This window comes from Fukomys damarensis, unplaced genomic scaffold (assembly GCF_012274545.1).
Source record: "Fukomys damarensis isolate Sample0158 unplaced genomic scaffold, DMR_v1.0_HiC HiC_scaffold_17, whole genome shotgun sequence".
NCBI lineage: Eukaryota > Metazoa > Chordata > Mammalia > Rodentia > Bathyergidae > Fukomys > Fukomys damarensis.
In genome coordinates, this window is record NW_022900929.1 from 40,309,515 (window position 1) to 40,333,890 (window position 24,376).

At 33.0% G+C, this 24,376-nt stretch overlaps 1 protein-coding gene across 1 annotated transcript in view; it reads left to right on the plus strand.

Annotated features, from left to right (window-relative positions):
* Positions 1-279: 279 nt before the first annotated feature.
* Dph6 (diphthamine biosynthesis 6) overlaps positions 280-24,376 on the plus strand; it is a 157,045-nt gene continuing 132,948 nt past the window's right edge. Inside the window, exons 1-4 of the mRNA XM_010624627.3 lie at positions 280-441; positions 532-590; positions 2,785-2,879; positions 6,547-6,740. Coding sequence (XP_010622929.2) covers positions 280-441; positions 532-590; positions 2,785-2,879; positions 6,547-6,740 — 510 coding nt within the window. The remainder of the gene's footprint in view (positions 442-531; positions 591-2,784; positions 2,880-6,546; positions 6,741-24,376) is intronic.

Below are 24,376 nucleotides of genomic sequence, written 5' to 3' on the forward strand. Positions count from 1 at the left end.
CCCTCACAAGTGCTCGCTTGGGGGAACCTTGGAAAGCCTTGGCGCCTGGCCCCGCCGCCAGAGGCGCAGGTTTAATTGCTCTGGGCCTGCCGGCGTCGGGTTTTTAAAGTTCCAAATGGACTTGAAGCCGGAGAGCCTCCCCTGATTCGACTTCGTTAATAACTCCTGCCTTTTCTCCACGGTTTTCTCCTTCTATAGCTCCCAAGTGTTTTTGGTGGCAAGCAACCTCACACTAAGTCACCTCTCCCTCATCTTCTATCTCACATGTGGTCCTGCTGGATGGACGTGGCTTTCACACTGCCTCCCTCCCTGTGTTTGTGCCTTGGACCCCAAGTAGAAGAGATCTCTTCCCTTGTGGGGGACACGGAACTGTACTGTTTTAGGCTAGAGCTATTTCAGTTGCTTCTGGTGCACGGTCATAATTGCTTTTGTGACCTTCGGGTAACATACTTCATATTTCAAAGGAGTTGAAATATGTAATAACCTATCACATTTGTTGTGTAAATAAATTCTACGACATACCCCAAAAAGGGCAGTTTAGAAGTTTCAACATTCAATTTCCTAACTGGGGTAAGAAAGAACACACAATAGTGAGTTTAGACAATATTTCCTTTCAAAAGATTTGGGTCACAAGTACCTAAGGTACAACTTTTGAAGTAGGTTACTTCATAAATGTCTAAATCGCTGCCCAAGATGACTGGTATTGACCTATAATAGGCTGAATACAGCATTCCAATTACTGTAGCTATTAGAATACTGTATTCCTGTTCCTGTTTACTTTCATTTTTAGGAGAGTATAAAAATAGTCAAAATAAGTATTATTTAGTAAATTTACTCTGTAAAGGAAATGATTAAATTTTAACCATTGTGGTTTTCAGAAATAAGGAAAGTAGTCCAAGTAATGAGTAATTCACATCCACATTCCATTTGCCAAACATCTTAAAGATTAACATAATACATACCCACTAAGGCAGGAATGAGTAGACAAAAGCCACATAATATGTTACACCAAATATTCTGTAATGTGTCTATGCTACTTTTATAATCAAGTTACTGAAAAAAGCAATGTTGGAAAATTCTTGGTAAACGTTAAGAGTTTTATGTATGTCAGGATCTATGCTTTAAGTATGAGTACACATATAAGCTCATGATACATATATGCCTGTTTTATGTATCACATATCTGTATATGTTTTACATGTATATATATATGCGTGTTTCCATTTGAACCCAAACAGTGAATCTCTGTGTTTGTGTACATGTATTGACAGTGAGAGATAGGAGCGATGTGTGTGTTTTAGGAATAAATGAAACTGAGACTTTTAATGCCTTTAAGTCAGAGAAAATTATTTTATTATTTTGTAAAAAGTCATTGAATTTTATAGTTGAATGATACTTGAAGATTATCAAAGTGGGCCATTTTCTGGAATGAAATATGTACACCAAGTGTTGAGTAGCTTAGCTTAATGTCCCAGAGTTGGAAACTGAAAGTGATCTGTAGGATTTCTCATCTAATATATACTGTACATATTTGTACTTGTGTATCCGTAGGAGGTTGGTTACAGCACCTCTGTGGATACTAAAATCTGCAGATACAAAGTCCTTTGTATAAAATGGTGCACAGAACCTAGGATATCCTACTATATACTTTAAATCATTTCTTGATTATTTGTAATATCTAATACAATGTAAATGCTATGTAAATAGCTGTCATACTCTATTTTAGTGAATAATGAAAAACATCTCTGCATATTCATTGCAGATGCAGTTTTTGTTTCAAGTATTTTTTATTTGGCATTTGTCAGAATCCACAGTGTGGAACCCACAGAAATGGAAGGTGGAATAAAGGCTGATTGTGTTTATGTACTTTTGGAGTTCTATGAGGAGAGTAATATAGTTAGCATTTCCCAAGGTTGTTTAACTTTGAAAATTTTTGTTCTTAGAATATTCAGTGAATATTTTGTTAGACATCAGTCCTCCCTCTGCAGAACATGTGGGAAGTAGTACTTAGAATCTGTATTTTAATGGTAGTGCATTTTACAGTAAATTGTAAGGCTAAATTCTGATTTTGGCTGCATACTCTTCAATCTTTGGTATTTGGTAGAAATAGTTGTTTTTTTTTAATTTTGGGGAAATAAAGTAGTGAGGGTGAATGGGGGAGTTGTGGAAGAGTCATTTAAGGGAGTCTGAATCTGAAGAGTGTGGGCATTTTTTTTTTTTAACACTGCTTTTGGCTTTTAGCTCTCTTCTTGAGAAGTTCTGAAATGAGTGTTGTATATATCGGTGTAACTCAGCATTTTGTTTCTCATGACTATAAAATCTGAAGGCAAGTATGTCAAGCTTTATGGACTCAAATTTTTAATTTGATCCTTTAGTTGATGATAGTAGCCAGTACTTTGTGGAACAGACTTTTTTTTGTAGACTTACTTTCATCTAAGGAGTATGTATAATAAATATTTTGCTGAGATTTAAATAATTTTTATTGACAGATATTTCATATAAATAAGTGCTTATAAATATTTTGTATATTAATAATAAGCACTTATAAGTAGCAATCTGAGACATTCAGATTCATTTGCTCAGTTTGCTTATTATTTAGAAATTAATTATTGTTATTGCATTCTGCTTGCTAAAGTCTCATTCTGAAAAGCTGAGTATGATTAAATAATGTGTTTTATTTTAATATCTAATGGTTTTATGTTAAATAATCATCAGTAACCCTATTCTCCCTACTTTCCTTTCTCCCTGCCTCTCTCTGACTCCCACTCTATTGTTTTATTTTCAGTGGTGGGAAGGACAGCTGTTATAATATGATGCAGTGCATTGCTGCTGGGCACAAGATCGTTGCATTAGCGAATCTGAGACCAGATGAAAACCGAGGTAAATATATGCCTTCACTAGGAAATTCTCAAAAGGACAGAAAGTTACCTTGGTAATTCCGTTCTGCCTTATGCAGTAGACAAAAGGTAGTAAAAAGAACCAATCCATATTTAACCTTGTTAAATGCCAGATTCTACATAGCACTTAGCATTGTTTTGCCTTCATATCTAGTAGAAAGAGGTATTGTCAATCTTTTTTTCTTCCACAATCAGAACTTTCAAAACAATAAATATATTCACCAATTGGGTTTTAAAACTCTTTAGTTATACAAATATTAACAAAACTCAGAGGGAGAAACGATTAACACTCTTCTAACTTTATACATTGCTACTTTTTTACATGGCTCTTCTACTAAGACTTTTTATCATCTCCTTTACCTCTTTGTAGACTGTGTGCTTTTACACTACTTTTATTTTACGATCAGTTTAGAAACTAATGTATGTGAGAGGAGTAATCATACTTCTTGGCATGAAGTAGGTATCCTGTAAGTGTAGCTGAATCAGAATCTAGAACTGAGTATTTCCCTCCCTTGCTCCCTTTTTACCTTTGTTTTTCCCTTCTTTCCTTCCTCTTTCTTTTCCTCCCTTCCTTTCTTCCTTCCTTCCTTCCTTTTCTCTTTCTCTCTTTCTTCCTCTTGCTGCCACTCTCCTGTATTTTTGCTTTTATATCATTTTGTAGTTTTCTATTTTTTACTTTTGTTCTTTATCCCCTAATTGATTATAAGAGATTATGTATTGTATCTTCCTCTCTGTGCCCCTCAACACTTAGGATATCTTTATCTCTCATATGAATTCACTCCAAGTTTATTGATAGACCAATAATTAACGAGCTCACTTGAATTACCTTTGGGATAGTGAGCAGATATTTCAGTAAGGAATTTGGATTTTCTATTTTTTCTGAGCTTAAGACCTAATTAATGCTGGAAGTAATGTGGAAAGATAGAGATGAGAAGTATTTATAGGAAGAAATAGAATAGATTGTCTTGAGAATGATAAATGCATACTGTAGGATTTTGTGCTGGGTTCGGATGATGAGTAATAGCTAATTTTAAAGACTTGTGTGTTTTTTTTTTTTTAAACATGGCTCTAACTTTGAATAAGAAAGAGAACACTCTGAGTGTGGGTAGGAAATGAATGTATTGAATATGCATATTATAAGACAAAGCATAATTTTTACCAAAGGACAGAAACTGCCTTTTTCCCTTGTAGCTAACCAAGAGAGTCTTTTAAAGCTATCTTGAAACTTTTTAGTATTTAAAAAACATGTGTATATAATATATAATACATACATACTATAGCTATAATTTTCCTCCCTGATATTTGTATCTTCAGCTTTTCTATATGAATTAATATATTTAACTTGTATATAATCATCAATGTGTAATTTCCATGTACTCTTTATTTACTGGCAAAGTAGTGATGTACAGTGTCTTGGTTACTTTTCCCATTGCTAAGACAGAATATCTAAGACCCACAGACTAAAGGAGGAAAGATTTATTTAGCTCACAGTTTTTAGATGTTTCAGTCCATAGTACACTGGCTCCAAGGCAAGGTGGCATGGCAGAGGGGCATCACAGAGGAAAAACTGTTTCCAGTGTGGCACAGCAGACAGAAGGGAGTGAGCCTGCCTTCTTTCTGTCCCTTTAATTCTATCTAGGCTGTAAGCCTTTTGGGTAATGCCATCCATACTTAAGGAGAGGGTTCCATTATACTACCCAGATTTATGCTAAATATCACACATTCTTTTTTTTTTTTTTTAGTACTAGGGATGAGCTTGTGACCTTGGGCTTTCAAGGCAGCCAGTCGCACTACTGAGCTAAATCCCTGGCTAAATACCACATGTTCTTAATTCTAATATCACGCACCCTAATGCAGCATTACACGCACACCCATAAACCCAGCCACCTCCCAAAAGCCCCACCTATGAGTGCAAGAGGCTTTGGGGAGACATCTAGATACAATCCATAATATCAAGTATATCTTTAAATTATGCTTATTGGTGGAATGGAGACATTTATTTAGGATATTGTTAATCATAGGATATGGAATTAACAGAAATAACAGTAATTGTAGAAGATAATACATTGCTGTGGGTAAAAATGGAGAGAATTTAGATACTACTGATTTAAAGTCAACAGGAATTTGGGATTATTGAATGGCTCATTGAATGATTTCTTTTTCCATGGAGCAAAGTTGGTTAAAGTGTATTTATAACGGGTTTTCAATAGGTAGTCTGGAAAATAATTTATTACTGTCAATGGAAATAATGTGCATTTGTCGTAACATTCACAAAGCCATCTCTTTCAGTTTGTAGTAAGGACATTTATTTATGGCATGTTAATTGGTTAATTGAGGTGCTTTAGGCAGTGTTGGAGCCTTTTGGTTTTATTTAATCTCATAATAGTTGTTGCCATGTAGCTTCCATCAATGAAAGTTACATTGTCGATAGGACTAAGTGGAGCCTTAAAGAAAATTTTTGAGAAAAGTTTTTGAAGCCAGTGCAATGATTTCATTATACTAACCTCAGGATGTTTCTTGCTAAGCTAAAATTTCTTTGAATAAATTGATTCCCTGGTATTGATAACCTTCAGTAATAATACATGTGTAAATCCGGCCTAACTTGGAGATGGAAGACTGAAAGGTTTTTTACGTAACTTTAGCTTCATAGTATTTTTATTATATGAATAAATAATAATTTTTACTCCACTATAAATAATGCTATAATGTTTGCAGATAATCTTGTGCATGTTCATGATTTTTTTAGTAAGTTACAAGATCACTTCTATTCTATATATTTCAAGTTCATTTATATTTTTATAAGATCTGAAATGACTAATCTGTTTTGAATATCTTACTCATAATAGTATTTATAGAATCTTGTGACAACCAGTGATTGTATTAATGTAAACTCCTTAATAATGATGACCTAAACTCCTTAATAATACAATCACTGGTTGTCCTATACACATTGGCAACTGCCCTAACAATATTGAATGTATGCTTGTCTTATTGAACTGCTGAATGTAAGATACACTAAGAACATCTAAATTTTTCTTGCAAATATTTATAACTTAATAAATAGTAGGTATTTAAAGTTTTTTTTCAAGTGTAGATGTCTTCAATAACTTGAATGATTTGTGTTTTCAATGCCCCTTTTATTTCTGTCTCCTAGCTTTTCTTTCCTTTTCTTCTTTCTTTCTTCTCCTTTTTTTTTCTTCATTGAGTGTATTGGTACATTTTAGGTATACAGTATAGTTACATTCATTATTGGGATCTTGTACGTACCTTTGCATGACAGGTCTTGGTTCTCATTTTTCCCCTTGTCCCTGCCCAATAACTTGAATGATTTGAAAGAAAGGTATATAATAAAAATTTTGATTGACTAATATATAGTGTTACTCTTTTTAAATGTTATGTATAGTTTTAAAAGTTTATTTGTGGTTAACAGAAGAGAAGAGTAGAGCTCATGGGAACCAAATTAAATGTAGCTATGGGCAAATATGGAATTTTTATATATTATTCTATATAAGTACAGAGAGATATGGTAAACTTTAGATAACATAAATACGGTAGTTTGACTGCTCTTTAAGCAATAAAACCTACATAGGCTTTAAAATTTTCTTTCTTTTTTACTATTTTGTTGATTATTTCTACTTTTAATGTTGCAGAAAGGACTGATGAGCTGGATAGCTACATGTATCAGACAGTGGGTCATCAAGCCATTGACTTATATGCAGAAGCAATGGCTCTCCCCCTCTACCGCAGGACTATAAGAGGAAGGAGCTTGGATACAGGAAAGGAATACACCAAATGTGAAGGCGATGAGGTTGAAGATCTCTATGAGCTTTTGAAACTTGTGAAGGTATGCAGAATGACCAATTACAGTTTAAAAAATTTAGTGTATAACTTAGTATACTTTTTTTTACTGAATTATTTAACAGTAAAGAATTTACAACTATTGATATCCCATCTAGTCTTTGAAAAGATAGTTTATGATTTTTTGGGGGGTAGGAAAAGCATTATGCCTTTATATTAAAGAATATTTTAAAGTAAGACTTTGGTATACTGTAATTTGAAATCCAGAGTTGTCAAATAATATTGTTCATTCTGTCATTTTTTTTTTTCTTTTTGTCTTTTTTTTTTTTTTTCTTAAATAAATATTTTTGAATGGCTACTGTGTGCTTGGCCTATAGTGCTAAATACAAGTTAAGGTCCTGACCAAATCAGATGACGGTCTGTTCTGATGGTGGATACTTTCTAGAGGGAAGAAAAAGACAATAAACAACAACAACAAAAACAAACTTGATGTAGAAGAATATTAGGATAAAGGTTGAAGTAGTGTCAAGGTGTAGGGCTTATATATTTAATAGGTACTACACTCAGTAAATGTTAATCAACAGAGGTGATTTTATGTTGAGTAGTTATTTTCATTTTCACCGTTAGCCAGCTATTTGAATACAATTTTGTATTCTTCTTAAATTTGAATTTTTATTGAGTTGTCTATAGTCAGTCCATATAAGGTGTACTGGTGAGAGGGAATTTAAGCCAGTATTTCTTGATATATGTTCACAAGGAAAAAGAAGAAAGATATCTGTTCTTTCCTCTACCAAAGGACAGAGCAATTCATTTTCTTGCTTTTTTGTTTTTGTTTTTGTTTTGGGGGTTTTTTGGTTGTTGTTGTTTTTAGAGGCAGAGTTTCGCCATGTAGTTCAGGCTGGTCTTGAGCTCACTGTATATCTCAGGTGGTCTCCTGCTTTATCCTTCCAAGAGCTGAGATTATAAGCATGCACCATCATGCCTGGCTTATTTTTTTGCTTTTAAGAAAAGTTAGCCTTTTCAGAGGTTTTTGTCATAAAGCTGTATCATGAAAATTTCTTAGCCTTAAATCATTACATATTGTTATATTTTGTGTGATAGTAATCAAAGCTTAATATCTATTCAGAATTCTGATTGAAAAATATATGAATTACTTAAGTTCTTTTCAAGTTTGCTTGATAAAATAGTTCTTTTTATGTATCAGAACATTTTCATTTTTACTTAAACTGACAGGAAAAACACTTTTTTGTTTAGTTATAGATAGCATAAAAATAGGTACTTTTCAAGGGAAATCACAGTGAAGATACATGCTAATTACAACTATTTTGATTAGCAAGAACAGTCTGCTTTTCCTGGCCATCTCTCCAGAATGGTGAATTTATGATCTCAACAGTGTTCACTTTAAAATTTGAAATACTGAGTGCAAATCCTCCACTTTGAGGGTGCAGAGAAACTTAACATTAAATTCTTAATATAAGCGAATATTACAAAATGGTGGGTCTCACACTAGATGTTCTTGGGTTGTTTAAAAATTACAAACCTTGTAACTTTAGATAAGCTATGCTATAATAATAGCCCTCTAAGAAAGGAAAGGCTAATAAAATTACTAACAATTTAATTTAAAATGGACAGATTAGTAGTAATTAAGTAGAAACTTCCTTTTTCATCCATGCTGTGTTTGGAGAAATGGATGCTTTTCCATTATCTTTACAGTAACCATCAGTTATGGCATAAATTAATGCTAATGTTAAATCTTGACAATTTCTGCTTTGGAATTTTATACATGATAATTATAACAATAGTTGAAAGAATGTTTTCAAGTTGTCTGGGACTAAGTAGTACCTTCTTTTCCTGTGTAGAAATATTAATTTTACTATAGAATATTTTAAGGACATAAATATCAGAGATATATTACGTTTATGGAAGAGATTATATAACAGCTTTTATAGTTAAATCCATTTATGAAGCATGGGTACAAAGACTTCAGTAGAGATCTTACATATTCTAATGAATAACTGAGTAATTATGAAAAAAATTCATCTACAGAAGCTATAATTTTACATGTTAGTCTTCACTTTCTCTAAGAAGAGGAAAAAAACTTTTAATCCTCTAAATGATAGTGAGATATTATAAGTATTTAGATTTATCTTACATTTTAAACATGTATTTATAATAGGTTGCTGTTTTGAGACTTACAGATTATCAGTTTTAATTTTGTAACATAATTTTTGAATAGGAGTTATTTTGTAACAAATTCAATTTATTAGTTGCTGGAAATAGTAGGACATGGCAAACATCTAAGCCTTGGTGTATCCCTGACCATATGAGCAGATGTAGAAAGCAAACAAACCACTGAGTTCTGTGTTGGAAATGACAGCAAGGGAGGCAGAATAGTCCACTAGACTCAATCCCAAGGCTTTCAGACTTAGTGCCCTCTGAAAACAATCTGGCTTTTCACTGTAGAGAGTGGAATCTACAGGCTGAGCATACTGCTGCTTAACTTCTTAGGCGAACTGTGACTAGCTTGCCCACTCTCTTCACTGTCTTTCTTGACTTTCTCCACACAGTCATTATGTCAGGTTAGGTGGCCCAGAGATCCTGAAATTCAGATGCTCTGTGACTTTATTTCCTTAAATATCTCAATTTAAACTATTAACCCTTCCCCAAAATGGTGTCTATATATGTGACTCCTGATGATAGCAGGTGCTGCAGTAGATTTCTTCTCCAGTACTATCCAGCCATTAGAGACAGTCACTTTCAGTATAAACCCCCTATACTGTATATGTAGGTTTTTCCTGGGCCTTGAGCTGCCAGTCCTTTGTTTAGTACTGGGGTTGCTGGACCACTCTGGGCTTACCTTGTGTTTATGGAGTCAGGTCCTCCTCCTTGGAAGTTGGGTTAGGGTTCTGGACTCCTTCATTCTTTTCTTGGCATAGTTATCTGTTTCACAGTGACTTCTGGCTTTCCTATTAGCTCTTTATTGATTCCTGGAGCTGTGTTCTTTTTGTTGTTGTTGTTTTCTGGATTTCTTAATTCCAGAGGTTATGAATTGCTGCTGGCTCCTATGTTATCGTCTCAATTTCTCTTTAGTCATTCTCTTCCAATTTTTGATACTTTACTTATATTCTTTTCTTATATTTCTTATATTTTCTTATACTTGCTTGTATTGTTTTTCTTGTATTTCTTTTTCTTGTTAGGCATTTTATTTTACCATTGACCTTAAATTCTTGAAGTCATTTGAATAAATAATAAATGAATAATTGTCTTTTTCCCTTCTTTTTTAAATGGAATATTTATTTTGAAAGAAAGGCTTACAGATAAGTCATTGGTTTTATTTGAAAAATTAGACTTTGATATTTTTAGAAAATTCTTTGTATTGGATCCAATACAAAATTCTTTTGTATTGGATAGAATTTTTTTTAGTTCTAAAGAACAGTTGTGTTCAATTGTGTGTCAGTTATTGATATCTAAAGCAGTTTGGCATCAGTAAACTAAACTATAAGATTAAATAACATAAAGTCTTCTTTTGGGGTTTTTTTGTTTCTCTAACCTCTCCTTTCTCTTGTTCTCAGTCAGAACCTATATAGTTAGAAGATGGTTCCCAGTTACATTCTTGGCTTAAATCTAGTCTGTAATGCTCTAGCTTTCTTAAATTGCTGAGAGGAATATCTAGTTATATTCCATTGTCTCTCATTGGCCTGACTTCCATCATCCATGAGCCATTCATTCTTTCATAAAGATATTTCATTTGATTGGCCAGGCCAAGATCCTGTGTCATTCCTGGAGTGAGAAGTAGTCCCAGTTATTGTAAGAGTGAGGGAATGATGGATTTCCAAATATACATCAAGCTGTTGTTGGTAGTGGGCTGAACTGCAGCAGGGAGGGCAAATCGTAACGTTTCCTGAAAATTAATAGATTTCAGCTTTTACAAACTTGGGGCCTATCCAAGACGATTCTTTCATTGTTTCCCTGCATTTTGTTCCTCCCTTCTTCCCTTTTGCCTTTTTTTTTTATTCACTCTTCCCCGCTTCTTTCCCTCTTACCTTTTTTTTTGCTCATTAAGTCCCTCTTACCTTTTTCAAAAATTGTTGGCCATTGGGGCCACAAGAGTAAGCTTATATTTTGGAACTGTATTATCAGTTCCTTATATTTCCCCTTCTTAATATCCTATAGATATAGTAAACCCAACAAGTTAAAAATGTACATAATCCCTGTCTTCCTACACTAACTTGTTTTGTTGCATATATTTTTCTTAGTTAAAAGAATCATTATTTATCCTCATTACCTAAGTCAAAACCTGGCCTTCATTACTAGACTTTTACTTTTTATCAACCTCCACTTCCTACTCAACCACTACCATTAAATCTCCAGAACCTGTTGATAATACTTCTGTGACTTCTACAGTTTGGTGGCTTAATAACATTCTTGCTACTACTTACCTTATGTATTGAGCAAGTCTCCTAAGAAGTCAACTTCTCTTCAGTATTGCCCTGTTTCTCACAAGCTTTTCTATACATTTTTGGCAGATGATCTGTACAAGTGCTTAGATTTCTCACTCTTAAGATAAAGTTCAGATATATTAGTATTATTTATCTAATAAAGAGAGCAACAACATTGTTTCAATATATGATGAAATTGATAAGTTGATTTTTTTTCCACCTAGAAACTTAAATGAAATAGGCATCACAGTAGAAGTTTTCAAATTAAGGTATACTTTCAGTTTTGGCAGTGTAATCACTATTTGTGCTAAGAATAATTTCCCAGCTGCAGACCATTTTATAAATATGCCAAGTAGGCACTTTTTCAAAATATTTTGGTATCACTACTTTAGAAAACCTGCTTATGGTTAAAAAAAAAAAACCTACTTTATGAATATCTTTTCACTTCATGTCTTGAAGGAAATACCTTAGATTATTGAGTGGCCTTCAGGCAAATCCATAGGGTCTGGAATGGAAGAGACATAGAAGATTGCCTTAAGATTTGCAGAGAAGACCCAGACATAGTGCTAATTAAATAGGCATGTACAGATCGCTTCTGCCTTTTCGATACTGGACAGCTTGTCTCAAGCCCTGTCAATTTCCCAGATTTGAGACATTAAACCTTGTCCCTTGGCACAAGATATGCTTTTCTAGTATTGACTCTGGACTCCAAACAGGAAGAATTGTCCCTGAAACAGACTGCTGTCATTTTTATTCGCAGGTGCAACTTTATTGAGGCTGTGCCATGTTTGGTCCTTTCTGATGATAAAGTCAAGCATGCGTGAAGGATCTCACATATGATGGGAGATCTGTTTGGAAATAAAATGTTGGACCGTAATTTTGTCAATTACTATAGTTACAAAACTTGTATTACATGTACAGGGTCTTCATCTATTGTATAGATTACCCTGACAGCATAGAAAATGTTACTCCTTTAATTTGGCAAAATTCATTTTTCCTCCTCAACCTTGTACTTTATCCAGTTGTTACTACTCATTATGTGTATCAGTTAGCCCATGAAGAAATATATTCTTTCTTTTCATTTTTTCCTTAATATACTGCCTTTATGAATTCACCAATAGCTCTTATGTCCCATATTTTTTCTTCTACAATTGATAGATTTCTTTCTAATCATCTACTCTGTATTCTAAAGTGTGTTGAGTAGTGGTTTTTTTTGTTTTGTTTTGTTTTTTTCAAATTTTTTTGTGCTTTCTATGCTCTGGGGATCTCTGTCCTATTGATTTTTATCTTTCTTGAATAATCAACCATTTATTTTCAAAGAAACCTTATGGAGTCATTTCCTAAAACACTAGATATATATTCCTATCCAACAGTCTTTTACTTTACTTTTAGATGTAGTTTATCCTATCTTTTCTTGTTCTCAATTCAGTGACTGAGAACACTTACTAAGATTTGTAAGTATAAATTGCTTTATGCTTCATGCTTTTGGAGCACAGGACTTTATGGATAGCCACATAACAATATGATAGATCTTGAAATGATCTTCTTATGTCAGCTTTTCTTTTTAAATTGAGAATGTCTTTAGTCAGTAAACTCATCATGCCAAAATTATAAAATAGTCATAGAATTAGTGATATTTTTCACAAATATTTAGATTTTTTAAAATAGAGTATTCAGTGGTACTTACTTTGTTAGGTCCTAATATGAAAAAATATTAAATGACTCAAGGGATATCTTACTTTCTTTGACTTTTTGGTTAATTTTACCCTGTCCTAATACCATTTATAGACTATTTTTATATCTTCTCATCAGCGAACATTAATTCAGGGCTTTCACCATAACAGTACTTGAAAGTAAAAGATTGCAAGGCGTAGTTTCTGTCCTAACATATCCTGAGGAAATAAGCCATATGCAAAGAGAAACCAACATAAGGCACATTTGCTGTGAAAGTGTGCAGTTAAAAGGTTTTGGAGATTCAGAAGAGAAAGTATCCACTGTGTTGGGGGTCAGGAGAGGCCTTATGGATAAGTTACATCTGATATCCTTGAAAGTTGTTTGAGTTGGATAGAGGCAGACCTGACAGAAAGGCTAAAGGAGAATATTACAAATCAAAGGCAGAGCTTAGTCAAAGTCTTGGATGCGAGAAATTATAGAGGTATTAGAGAAATAGAGAATGATTTGATTTGGCTAGAGTACTCAGTGAAGAATAGTGGAAAATAAGTTTGTGGAGGTTGATTGAAACTAAAAAGTGTCTTACTTTTAGATCCATTGTTTAGGCATCGGAAAGCCCCAAAGCATTATTTTCCAAACACAACTTAATGGATCACAATCTTTTTTTTTAATGAAAGAGAATAAAATAAGAAGTATGAAAATGCACCATATATAATTATTTTGTGTAACATTTGATATTTTTTGAACTTTAATTATATAGATTAATGGGATTTACTGTTATATTCCTATATGAACATGTGTTATGAATTGATCATATTTGTCTCTCCTTCTGCCTTCACCTTCTTGCTTCATACACCCTTCCAGTACTTGGTAGTCTCTCTTGACTTTGAGATTTGCTTATTTATTTAATTTCCATGTAACAAGGAGAATAAGAGATATTTGTGTTTTTGTATATTTCACTTATCGTGATATCCACCAGCTCCATCTGTTTTGTTGTAAATGACAAGCTTTTATTGTTCTTCATAGCTAAGTAATACTCTGTTGTGTGTTTAAAATTGTTTAAATATGTGCATCTGTAAGTATGTACATATATATGTATTTTTTTCCTTTATCCATTCATCTGTTTTGGGGAACTGAGGCTGAGTCTATATGTTAGCTATTGTGAACGGTTTTGGAATCTACATGGATGGGGAGGAATATATACAAAGAAGTGGGATAGGTGGATCATATAGAAGTTCTATGTTAGTTTTTTGAAAAACTTCCCATTGTTGTACATAATAGCTGCACTAGTATCCATTTGCACCAACCATGAATAAAGGTCTTTTAATCTTTTTCTTCATATCCTTGCCAGCATTTGTTACTTTATCAGTTCTGGAGATTGAACCCAGTACTTTTATTTTTATTTTTAAATTTTTGAGATAGTATCTCACTAAGTCATCAAGTTGCCCAAGCTGGGCTAGAACTTTTGATCCTTCTACCTTTAGCCTCTCACTGGGATTATATGCATGAGCCACCATGCTAGGCTGTTAACTTTTTTTTTTTTTATGATGGGGTAAGTTTTCTAACTGGGGTAAGGTGATGCCTCCTTGTGATTTTAATTGACATTCTTTAATGGTTAACAGTACTGAACATTTTCATACATTTCTGGTCATTTTTCTTTTTTTTTTTTTGTGAAGTGTCCTTTCAGGTCATTTAAAAAATTCATTTTAAAATAATGTTGAGAACACAAAAACAACATATAAAAACCAATGGCATTTTTTAAAGCAATGATGAGATTGCTGAGAGAACAAAATTTTGAAAGTAGTCTATTCACAATAACTATTTAAAAATACCTAGGAAGGGGCTGGGGATTTAGCTCAGTGGTTCTGGTGCCTGCCTCACAAGCTGAAGGACCTGAGTTTGATCCCCAGTACCCCCACAAACAAAACAAAACAAAACAAAAATGCCTAGGAATAAATTTAACCAAAGAAGTGAAAGACCTCAACAATTAGAATTAAAAAACACTGATGAAAGAAACTAATGACACACACAAACACACACACACACACACACACACACACACACACAAAGGAAAAAACATGTTCATGAATTGGAAGAAATAATATTACTAAAATGCTCATACTACACAAAACACTCTAAGGATTTATTACACTTCCTCATTAACATGCCAATGGCATTCTTCACAGAACTAGAAAAAATAGTCATAAAATACATATGGAAGTACATGACTGATTAGCAAAAGCAGTCTTAAGCAAAAATAATAAAATCATAATGATAATTAATTTTAAAACATACTACAAAGCTATAGTAACCCAAATAGTACGGTACTAGCATAAAAATAGAAACAAAGAACAATGAAATGTAAACATACACATCTAAAGTCACACGATTATTGATAAAGGCACCAAATGCATACATGAAAGAAAGGACAGCCTCTTCATTCAGTAGTGCTGCTATAGCAGGATATCTATATTTCAAAGATAGAAACTAGATCCCTCTCTTACCCTGTGTAAAAATGAACTCAAAATGGATTACACACCTAAATATAAGGCCTGGAACTATGTAAACATGAGGAGACAAAACTTAATGATATTTAAATAGTGATAAGGAGTCCATATAAGGTACCTGGTAAATGGACAGTTCTGTGGCTAATTTTTATGGCTTTCACTAGGCAATATTGATAAAGCGAATTATGATAGCTTTATATTATAAATGTTGTGATCTTAAATTTTGAGCATCTTAACCTCTATTGTTTGCTTAATCTGCTAATGTAGGATGGTATAAAAGATGCTTCATGTCATTCTGAGTTCATTTAATTAAGATTAATCCTTAATAAATTTTGGACTTGCTGATCTTTTTGAATATTTAACATATTCTTCATAGTTATGTGAAGTATACATCATCTAGAATAGTTTATTTCTTAAAAGCATCTAGTGTAGATTCATAGAAAGAAAATATATATTAATGTATTTTAATACAGTAATAAATTGCATAGATGACTTTCACATTGTTTTAACTACACAAAAATTATTTACTTGTAAATCAAGCAAAATATAGACTTTTGGGTGTCATGTCAGATTGACACTGGCTTTAAGCTTGTAAATTAGTTGAACTCATATTCTACTGGTGGTCTACAATGTCTTATCTCCTATAATTTATCCTGAAAATTATTGCGAGATTTATCTTTCTAACCTGTAGATCCAGTCACATTTCTCTCTTCAACGGAAATCCACTGTGCCTGTCATTGATCTGTGGGGAGCTCTGCAATATGATGTATGTAGTATAGCTTCCATCTTTTTCTAGATTCCTGTTCCTGGAACCTGTGTTTTACCTGTACAAGACTATTCTCAGAAGTCATTTTCTCTCACATAGTCCATGTCTTCTTCCACATAGTGCTATATTTTAGTCAGAATACTCTTTTGTTTCTAACTCCTTTAATAGTAACACATTGGTGACAAAACTATGGCCTACCTGCCACAGTGGGCAGTTTGTATCATTGAAAGCTCTAAAAAGTTTGCCACCATTGATAATTGCATCACCTTCTTGTTAACTTCCTATTCACCTCATTAAATGTATTATATTCATTATTGTAATCCTTCCTTTGTTGCTTATGAATTTTATCCCTCATGAGTCTCTTTTAGACTTTTTCAGATAGGTCAGCTTCCCAAAAGATAAATGGAATTAGTATTTTCTGTCTTATCTTTTATGTGAGTAAACGTAGACCATTTTTTAAAAATTTCATTTGAACATAGACCATTTTTAAAGGAGATAAAAAAGTGAACCCAAAGATAAGAAATGTTCTAATGTACTACAGTTCTTTCCATTAAAATTTGTTTTTATGTGTTCTTTAATGATTATTTTGCTCATTTTATGCTTATTTTGAAAAATTGTAGCAGTGTGTTTTATGCTTTCTCATTTGTGAAAAGCTTCAAGCAACGACTCCCATTTGAAAGTTAGGTGAACCAGTGATAGAAGATTTAGACTTTCCTAAGAATATATAAATCTTTAAAGATTTAAAAACTGGCTTTTTTTTTTTAAGGCTTCCTGAATGTTGAGAAGTGGCAAAATGGAGCCATTATGTATGCACCTATATGTAAAAAAGCCCTCTAAACTCCATTACACTTGTGCCATATTTGATTTCTAGCATCTGTGGTGCTAGCTCGTGTGATCACTTTATATACTTGCACAAATGGCTATTCAATATGCAGTTTTTAAACTTACTGAACAAAGTTAAACCTAAGGTTGACAAAATTCAGTTAATATTAATTTTAGATGTCTATAAAATATTCATTGACAGATCAGAAGATGGAGAAACTATCAGATATTAATTCCTCTTTTTTGTAAAGACTTCTTTGATCTTTATACAGGATTGATTCTAGAATCATTGAAATATTCTGTATAGTTTTTCCGAGGAAATAATTTTGCAAGGAGGTTGTTATGGTTTGTATTTAGATGTCCCCCTCAATGTTTCATTTGCTCAAAGGTGAGGCTTTTAGGAAGTAATTGGATCATATATGTATAATAATTTGTCAGTAGACTGGTCCACTGATGTGTTTATAGCTAAGTGTGATATTGGGAAGTGAAGCTTTGTCAGAGGGAGGTGGGTCACTGGGGGCATAGCCTGAAAGGGTCTATCTCCCTTTCTTCTTTGACCTCTCTCTGTTGGTTCCTACCACCTTGTCATGAGCTCTTTCTCCTCTGCCATGCCACCCTGCCATGGAGCCATCTGACTATGGGCTGAAGTCTCCATAAACTGAGCCAAAATAAACCTCTCCTCCATTATTTGTGGGTGTTTGTTATTGTGTACCAGCAATAAGAAAATAAGACAGAGGTGGACAAAGGAGAGAACTTTCATCATTTGTTTCCATTTTTCAGAAATAATTTCAAGTCGTGGCTACCCAAAGTGTGGTCTAGGGGTTACTCTGGTGCTAGTCTATCAAGTATTTGTGTTTTGTTCAGTATGAATGAGATACATCCAGAAACTGAAAATAAGAAATTTAGAAATTTGGTAGTAATTTGAGAGATTAATTTTATATTTGTTGAACCTAGTACTAAAAATTTGGTTTTGTTTTATAATATCCTTCAAAATTTTTATATTATCGTTTAGAAATTTTGGTAGTTTAAAGAAGTTTCTATTTTCACAGATTTGGAAATTTTAAAAGTTATACTTAACACAGTTCAAGAATCACTGATCTAGATGAGATCTTTGCCAATTTTTAAATTGTAATTTGTTTAAAAAGAAAAAAAAAACATGATCTGTAGCTTGCAATTACATTCCAATCCAAATCTGTGTCTAAATATGTATTATGAATTGGTATATTTGGGTTCTTGGTCAGCTTCTTTGTTCTCTGAGAGGGGATACTAAGTCGAATTATTGTGAGCTGGAAGAAGGGAGACTTGTTTTCATTATTTTTTCTTGCACTTAGTATTTTTCATAAGAATGACACATTTTAATAAAGTCCTTGACCTATGATAATAGTGTAAAGAACTTCCCCATTATTCATAATTATAGCCCCTTTAATTTATAAAAAATACCTGAAAAAAGAATTCATTCTTAAAACTGTGTTCAAGTTGTTCCCTAGAACAACAAAAGTAAAAAGGACAATAGCAAAATATTACTTATGATGCCAGCTTGATAATTATAGGTTTTTCCAATTATGGAAAACATAGGTAGCTTAAATGAGATAATGTGTGCAATTCCAGTTCAGCTTTTAATTTTTTTTTCCTTTGGGGTAAGTTGGGAAATGTTATATAATATTGTAAAATAGGCCCATTTAAAGTTATCGGTCCCAATAGGGTCTTTGAGTGCTCATACAATTGATATCTTTTTAAAAATATCTTATTAGTGAAATAGGTGTTTTCTGGAGAATTCCAAATAGAGATGTGAGCTAGGTTATGAACAAACATTTCACAAAGAAACCAAATGACACAAAATGTTGTCTTACTGCCTTACTTTTTCTCACTGGTGAGACAGAATGCCCAATACCCACAAGTTAAAGGAAGAAAGGTTTATTTAGCTCATAGTTTGTAAAGGTTACCTTTCATAGTTGGCTTGCACCAAGGCATGACATGACACAGGGGCATCGCAGAGGAGAAAAAGTTCATGGCGGGTAGAAGACAGGCAAGCAGCGAAATAGTGAAGAAGCAGCAGGAGGGCTGTCCTTCTGTTCCATTATATCCACCCAGGATGCCCTCATTTTGGCCCACTTCAGGGTGGGCCTTCCTGTTAGTCACACCCAGAACAAGTCTTCCAGAACAATCAGTAAACTAATTTAGTGACCACACACTTAATCCCAACATCAAACACTTTAGATCCAGCCACATCTGGAAAGTCCCACCTATGACCACATGAGGCTTTGAAGGGACATCTAGATATATGCCATAAAACTCAATCAAAAAATGCAAACTCAATTTGGCAGAAATAAGAAAGATACTGGTTTTAGAGGTATAGGTGCTCTTATGTGCTGCTAGAAGCTCTTTAAATTGGTTCAGTCTTCCTTTAGAGTAATTTGGCAGAACTCATCAAACAACAACAAACACACACACACACACACACACACACACACACACACACTCTTTTACCCAGAAATTCCACTTTGGAGAATTTTTACTAAGAAAATAATTAAAGATATACTGGCAGATTTAGAAGTTATTGGTGATCTAAATTATGTTTTTCATTCTATGGAGTGCTATATGGCATCAAATATGATGTTGTGGAAATATACTTGTATAGATCATTAAGAGACAGAAATAGACTACCAATACGTTTTTGTAAAATGTGTTTGTCTAAGTATATGCATATAAAAATATCTGAACGGTGTATTTTACATTTATGTATAAACAATATTGCGTGTTTATATAGTTTTTCACATTTGGATTTTTTTATTTTTTTTCTTTCATTGAGTGTATATTGCTTTTGAAACTGCTTGTTGAAAATTTGAACACTATTTTAAAACACACAGAATGGTATAGGAGGAAAAGAAACCTGATAATCAACAGGATGTGGGACATCCCTAGTCTTTTTGCAAGGCTCATGAGGAGCCAGTTTTTCTTTCAGAGCTAGTTCTTGAAAGCTGTGTTTGGAAGGTTTTTATTTTAATTAATTTATTTATTTTTGCTATGACAAATGTCTATCATTTTTAAAATAAGAAAGCCAGTGTCCCAGTTAGGTACATAGAGTTATTTTCACTCACTTGACAGTCCTGTTGTGTTAATACTGAATAAGCAGAGACAGCCTGACTGATGGTGAAAGATGGTAAGCCAGCCTCAGGGCTTTTTCTGGTCAGTCCTAAACCTCTGATTGCCACATTTTCCTAATTTCCCATTTCCAGGGCATTACTAGTGTGACCTTGCTTGCTGAATATGATGCTCTGAATCTCCAAGATTTTCACGTACATTTGGAAATGGACAGCCAGGAGATTGTTTACAGGACTCTAAGTGAACTGTGCACTCACAGCAAGTTTGATAAACACACATTTCCTCCTTTTATCAGTGAGATTGTAGAATCTGAAGTATGAGTTTCCAGTTTTACTCCCTTCAACCCTTTTCCTGTTTAAAAACTTAAGACATACTAATTGGATACTGATCTGTCCCTGTTTTTCATTTTGCTTACTGATAGGTGACGGCTTATCCTGAGACTTACCTTAGCAAGATTTGGCAAACTTTCAAAAATAAACTTTTATGTATTCAACTTAAAGGAGATTCATCCCAAGGAATGTAATGTGAGCACTAATTAACAGTAATGACTGCTAATCACTTTGCTTTTTATACTCCTTTAGGAGCACTGCGATTATCCAATGTAGTTAAGTAAAATGCTTGTATAAGAATCAACAATGCTGTATCCTTTTAGCAGCTATTGCTCACAATCAAGCTTTGCATAAATTAGAGTTAACTAAAATTGATTTTAATATGTTGTGCTTCTGTGATAGTAAACTGAAATATCCAGTAAAATCTTGAATATTAAAAAGACATTACCTAGAGTTTTTTTTAATGTAGTCAATCTTGTGGTAGATTAAAAAACAGTATTTCATATAAATTTTCTCACAGTGCATGACACTTTCTCTTAGATTTCTTTGAAATTGCATCTGCCTCTTCATAGTCACAGCAGCACTTTGATTCTGTTGTCTTTATTTTATCAGATCAATGAGATCAGATAGGCTTTAATTTTCTGATTTTATGTATTGACTTCTAGAAGATCTTACAATTTTTTTTTACATTTTATTTCATCCATTTATATACACTTGGTTCATAGGTTGCATTCAGCCTTCATTAAAAAAGGCGTGTTTTATTATAGTCACTGTACTATTAGAGCATTATAAAAGCTATTTATTTAGACACATTCAGCATCCCTACAAACTGCCTTGCCTCAGGAGGTGACTAAGTAAAACTCATAAATTAATAATTTAAGGGAGCAATGTTCAAGTAGCATTTTGGTTAAGTTAATAAGTTAAAGCCTAGAGTTAGTACTAGTGACTTTAACAATGCTTTACTTTTGACTTTTATTGGCTGAAAATAACTTGTTAAATTGGAGCTTTTGTAATAAAATGAAATCTGCATACCATCTAAAGGCCTTTTCCCCTTTGATTTATGAATGGGTTGACACATTATTGAACAATTTTTAACACTTTCACAATTTTGTACTTTGATTTCAGAGAAAGTGCTAATCTTCTGGAAGTTTGAGTGTGACAAAATGGGTTGTATACTGTTTTTCTAGGTAATTTGGGATTTTATATAGGAATTCTCAGTATTATGATGGTACCTGTGTTAATGTTGATCTGTTTAACATATGATGTTTTTGTGTGATTTGACATTGTATCAATGGGGTATCTTCTTCTTTATATATATATTACTTCTAGTTTATTGGTTTGCAATTCTTATAGCTCATGTATGTGTTTCTAAAGAAGTTCAGCAATTCAGGACATTATTTTTAAGCTACTCAAATGAAATAATTTTCCCCTTTCACATTGTATTATTTATAGCCTAAAACATTAAAATTTCCTGTGAATAAACAAGGGGAAAATTAAGTTTTATAATAAGCTTTATATTGTATATACTAGTTATGTTATGTACATTGTAAGCATATGTATTTATAAAAACCTTTAGCACTGTACTTGTGTTTAGTTTCAAAGAATTATAAAAGGAATGATGTAAGAGAACAAAATATGTGGAAGTTTAATCAAATGTTATCCATATGAAATTATAAGAGTTGGTATTGTTGTATGTAACTCATTTATTTTGCATTATAGTATTATATTGCACAAAAGTTCAAAACACACGTCTATAAGGAAAAACTTCCTATTTTTTCTATTTGTTTAAAAAGACAAGGATTTCATTTTTCAGTTTTTACTCTTTTTTTTTCCCCAGTATGTTTACTTTCATATGAGAGTGATTGATCTGTAGCTGTCATTTTACCCAAAGAGCAGAGAAATGGAATTGGCCTTTTAGACAAAAGTATGCAAACAGACTGCATTCTTTCTCTTGATAGAATTATGGAAGGATTTCATGAGGTGCCACATTTATTTTCCTATTGATTGTGAAGAGGATTCTGCAGTGGGGTGCTGTTTCCAATGGATAAGGTGGTGCTATGATTAGTTACCTTTCTCATGAAAGCACTACAAAGGAAAATGCAAAATGTGTGCAGTGCAGTGTTCTCAATTTGACGGTTGTTTTTGTTAAGTTTTTTTTTCCTATTGAAGCCTGGCCTATTTTAGAAAAATGTAACATTTTTAGGTGTTTTTTCCCTTTATATTAGCCTTAGTAGATTTCCATGCATTTGACCCTTTAAAGAAATTATATTATAGACAGTTTTCTTGTTTTAGGCTTCTATTGTAAAGCTTCAAAGCTAATGCAACAGTGCCCTCTATAGTCTTTTAGTGAACAGTAAATAGATGTATTTTCTTTGAAATATTCAGGTAGGAAGCAGGTTATTTAAATTTAACTTTTGCTCAAACAAGAGACCCTTTTTTCCTAAGTAGACAGTCTTGTTTTTCTTTAGTGGCTTTACTTTAAACAAAGGAAACAAAAGACCATTCTGAGTTTTCATTTAGAATTATTGGCTACCTCTTGTTACTCAGTGGTTAATCTCAAGTTTTATCAGACATTCATCAGAGTAATTTGAGATTGAAGGAATCTTACAAGCTGTACTATCCCTTCATGAAATATCTTTTTGAAGTTGAACTCAAATAAGAGTGTTTAAAAATTTTTTTAGTTCCTCTGTACTTTTTCTTCTATTTAATTAGAATCTGAGTGGACTGCCTAGAATTTAACTTTTGCTTTAACCCAGGCTTTATACATGACATTATTTAAATTCAGTCCAAGGGAGTTACACAATGATGAAGGTATTTGTCATTCATTAGCAATGATTTAAATTTTAGATTTCCCTTCCTCTTTTCTTTGGTTACCTATTTGATTGCACTTGTCCATAGTCAAGTTTTACATTATAAAATATAACTAGATATGAAATTATTGATTGATAGCAAAAGCAGACATCATATCTCTTAGTAGAGAAAAATTGCATGGATCCAGTTTAATTTGCTTCTGAAAGTGTTTTAGTAAGATGTATGGACCTGTGTCCTAGTTTTTACATACATTGAATATGTAACGTAAACACATTTTCAAGCCTCTCAGCCTGTTGCCTTATCTGTAAAATGGGAGTGAAAATAGCTTATCCTTTGTGGTTTTTAGCTTTTGAGGGATTAAAGATGTTTACAAATTAACTAGGTAATCATAAATGCTCATCTGATAACTTAAATATTTAAGTATCACAGTACAGGAGCAAATAACTTTGTTTTATAGGAAAAATTTTTAATATGATATGTGAAATATATGTAGTGTAGTGTAGATTTTTAAAAAATTCTATCTGGCAACTTGTAGTGATTTATTTGAATGTGAAAGTTGGCACAGCATTCTTCAGTAATGTGGAATGATAAAATTAGATGTGCATTTGCTTTCAACTCCCTACAGACTTCATTCCCAAATGTCTTAAACAGGCCATCTTTTTAAGCAGACATTTTATTGTTTTAGCAGACATTTATTCACAAACCAATATTAGGAAGTAACATTTATAAGAACTAGTAATAATAAAACTTAAAGGAAGAAAAAGACCATTAGTTTTAAATTTTTCTCTGAAAATACCAGCTAAAACTTAGGATACTTTTTATTCAACAGTGTTCTAAGTGGCTTTGTCTTCTCTGCCAGCTGCAAAAATTACTAATATATAAAATAGATGAAAGTGGATCTTATCTTCTTGAAGTGGAGATGGAGGTGAATCCCTTTCCTATGAGGGAACAAAGTTTCAAAACCACTGGTATTGTACTCTTTAGGTATGTTATATTGATAACTAACACTCTTTGCACTTTGGATTTTTAGTACTTAATTCTGTACCTCACACATAAAAGATGCTCAATGTGTGCTGCTTATAGAATTTTTAACATCTGTATTAATAAATAAGATATGAAATCTGACTGGTGTGAAAAAAGCAACCATCTGGAGCCGGCGATTTAGCTCAGTGGTTGACTCTGTGCCTGCCTTGCAAGCCCAAGATCCCAAGTTCGAGCTCAGATACCAAAAAAAA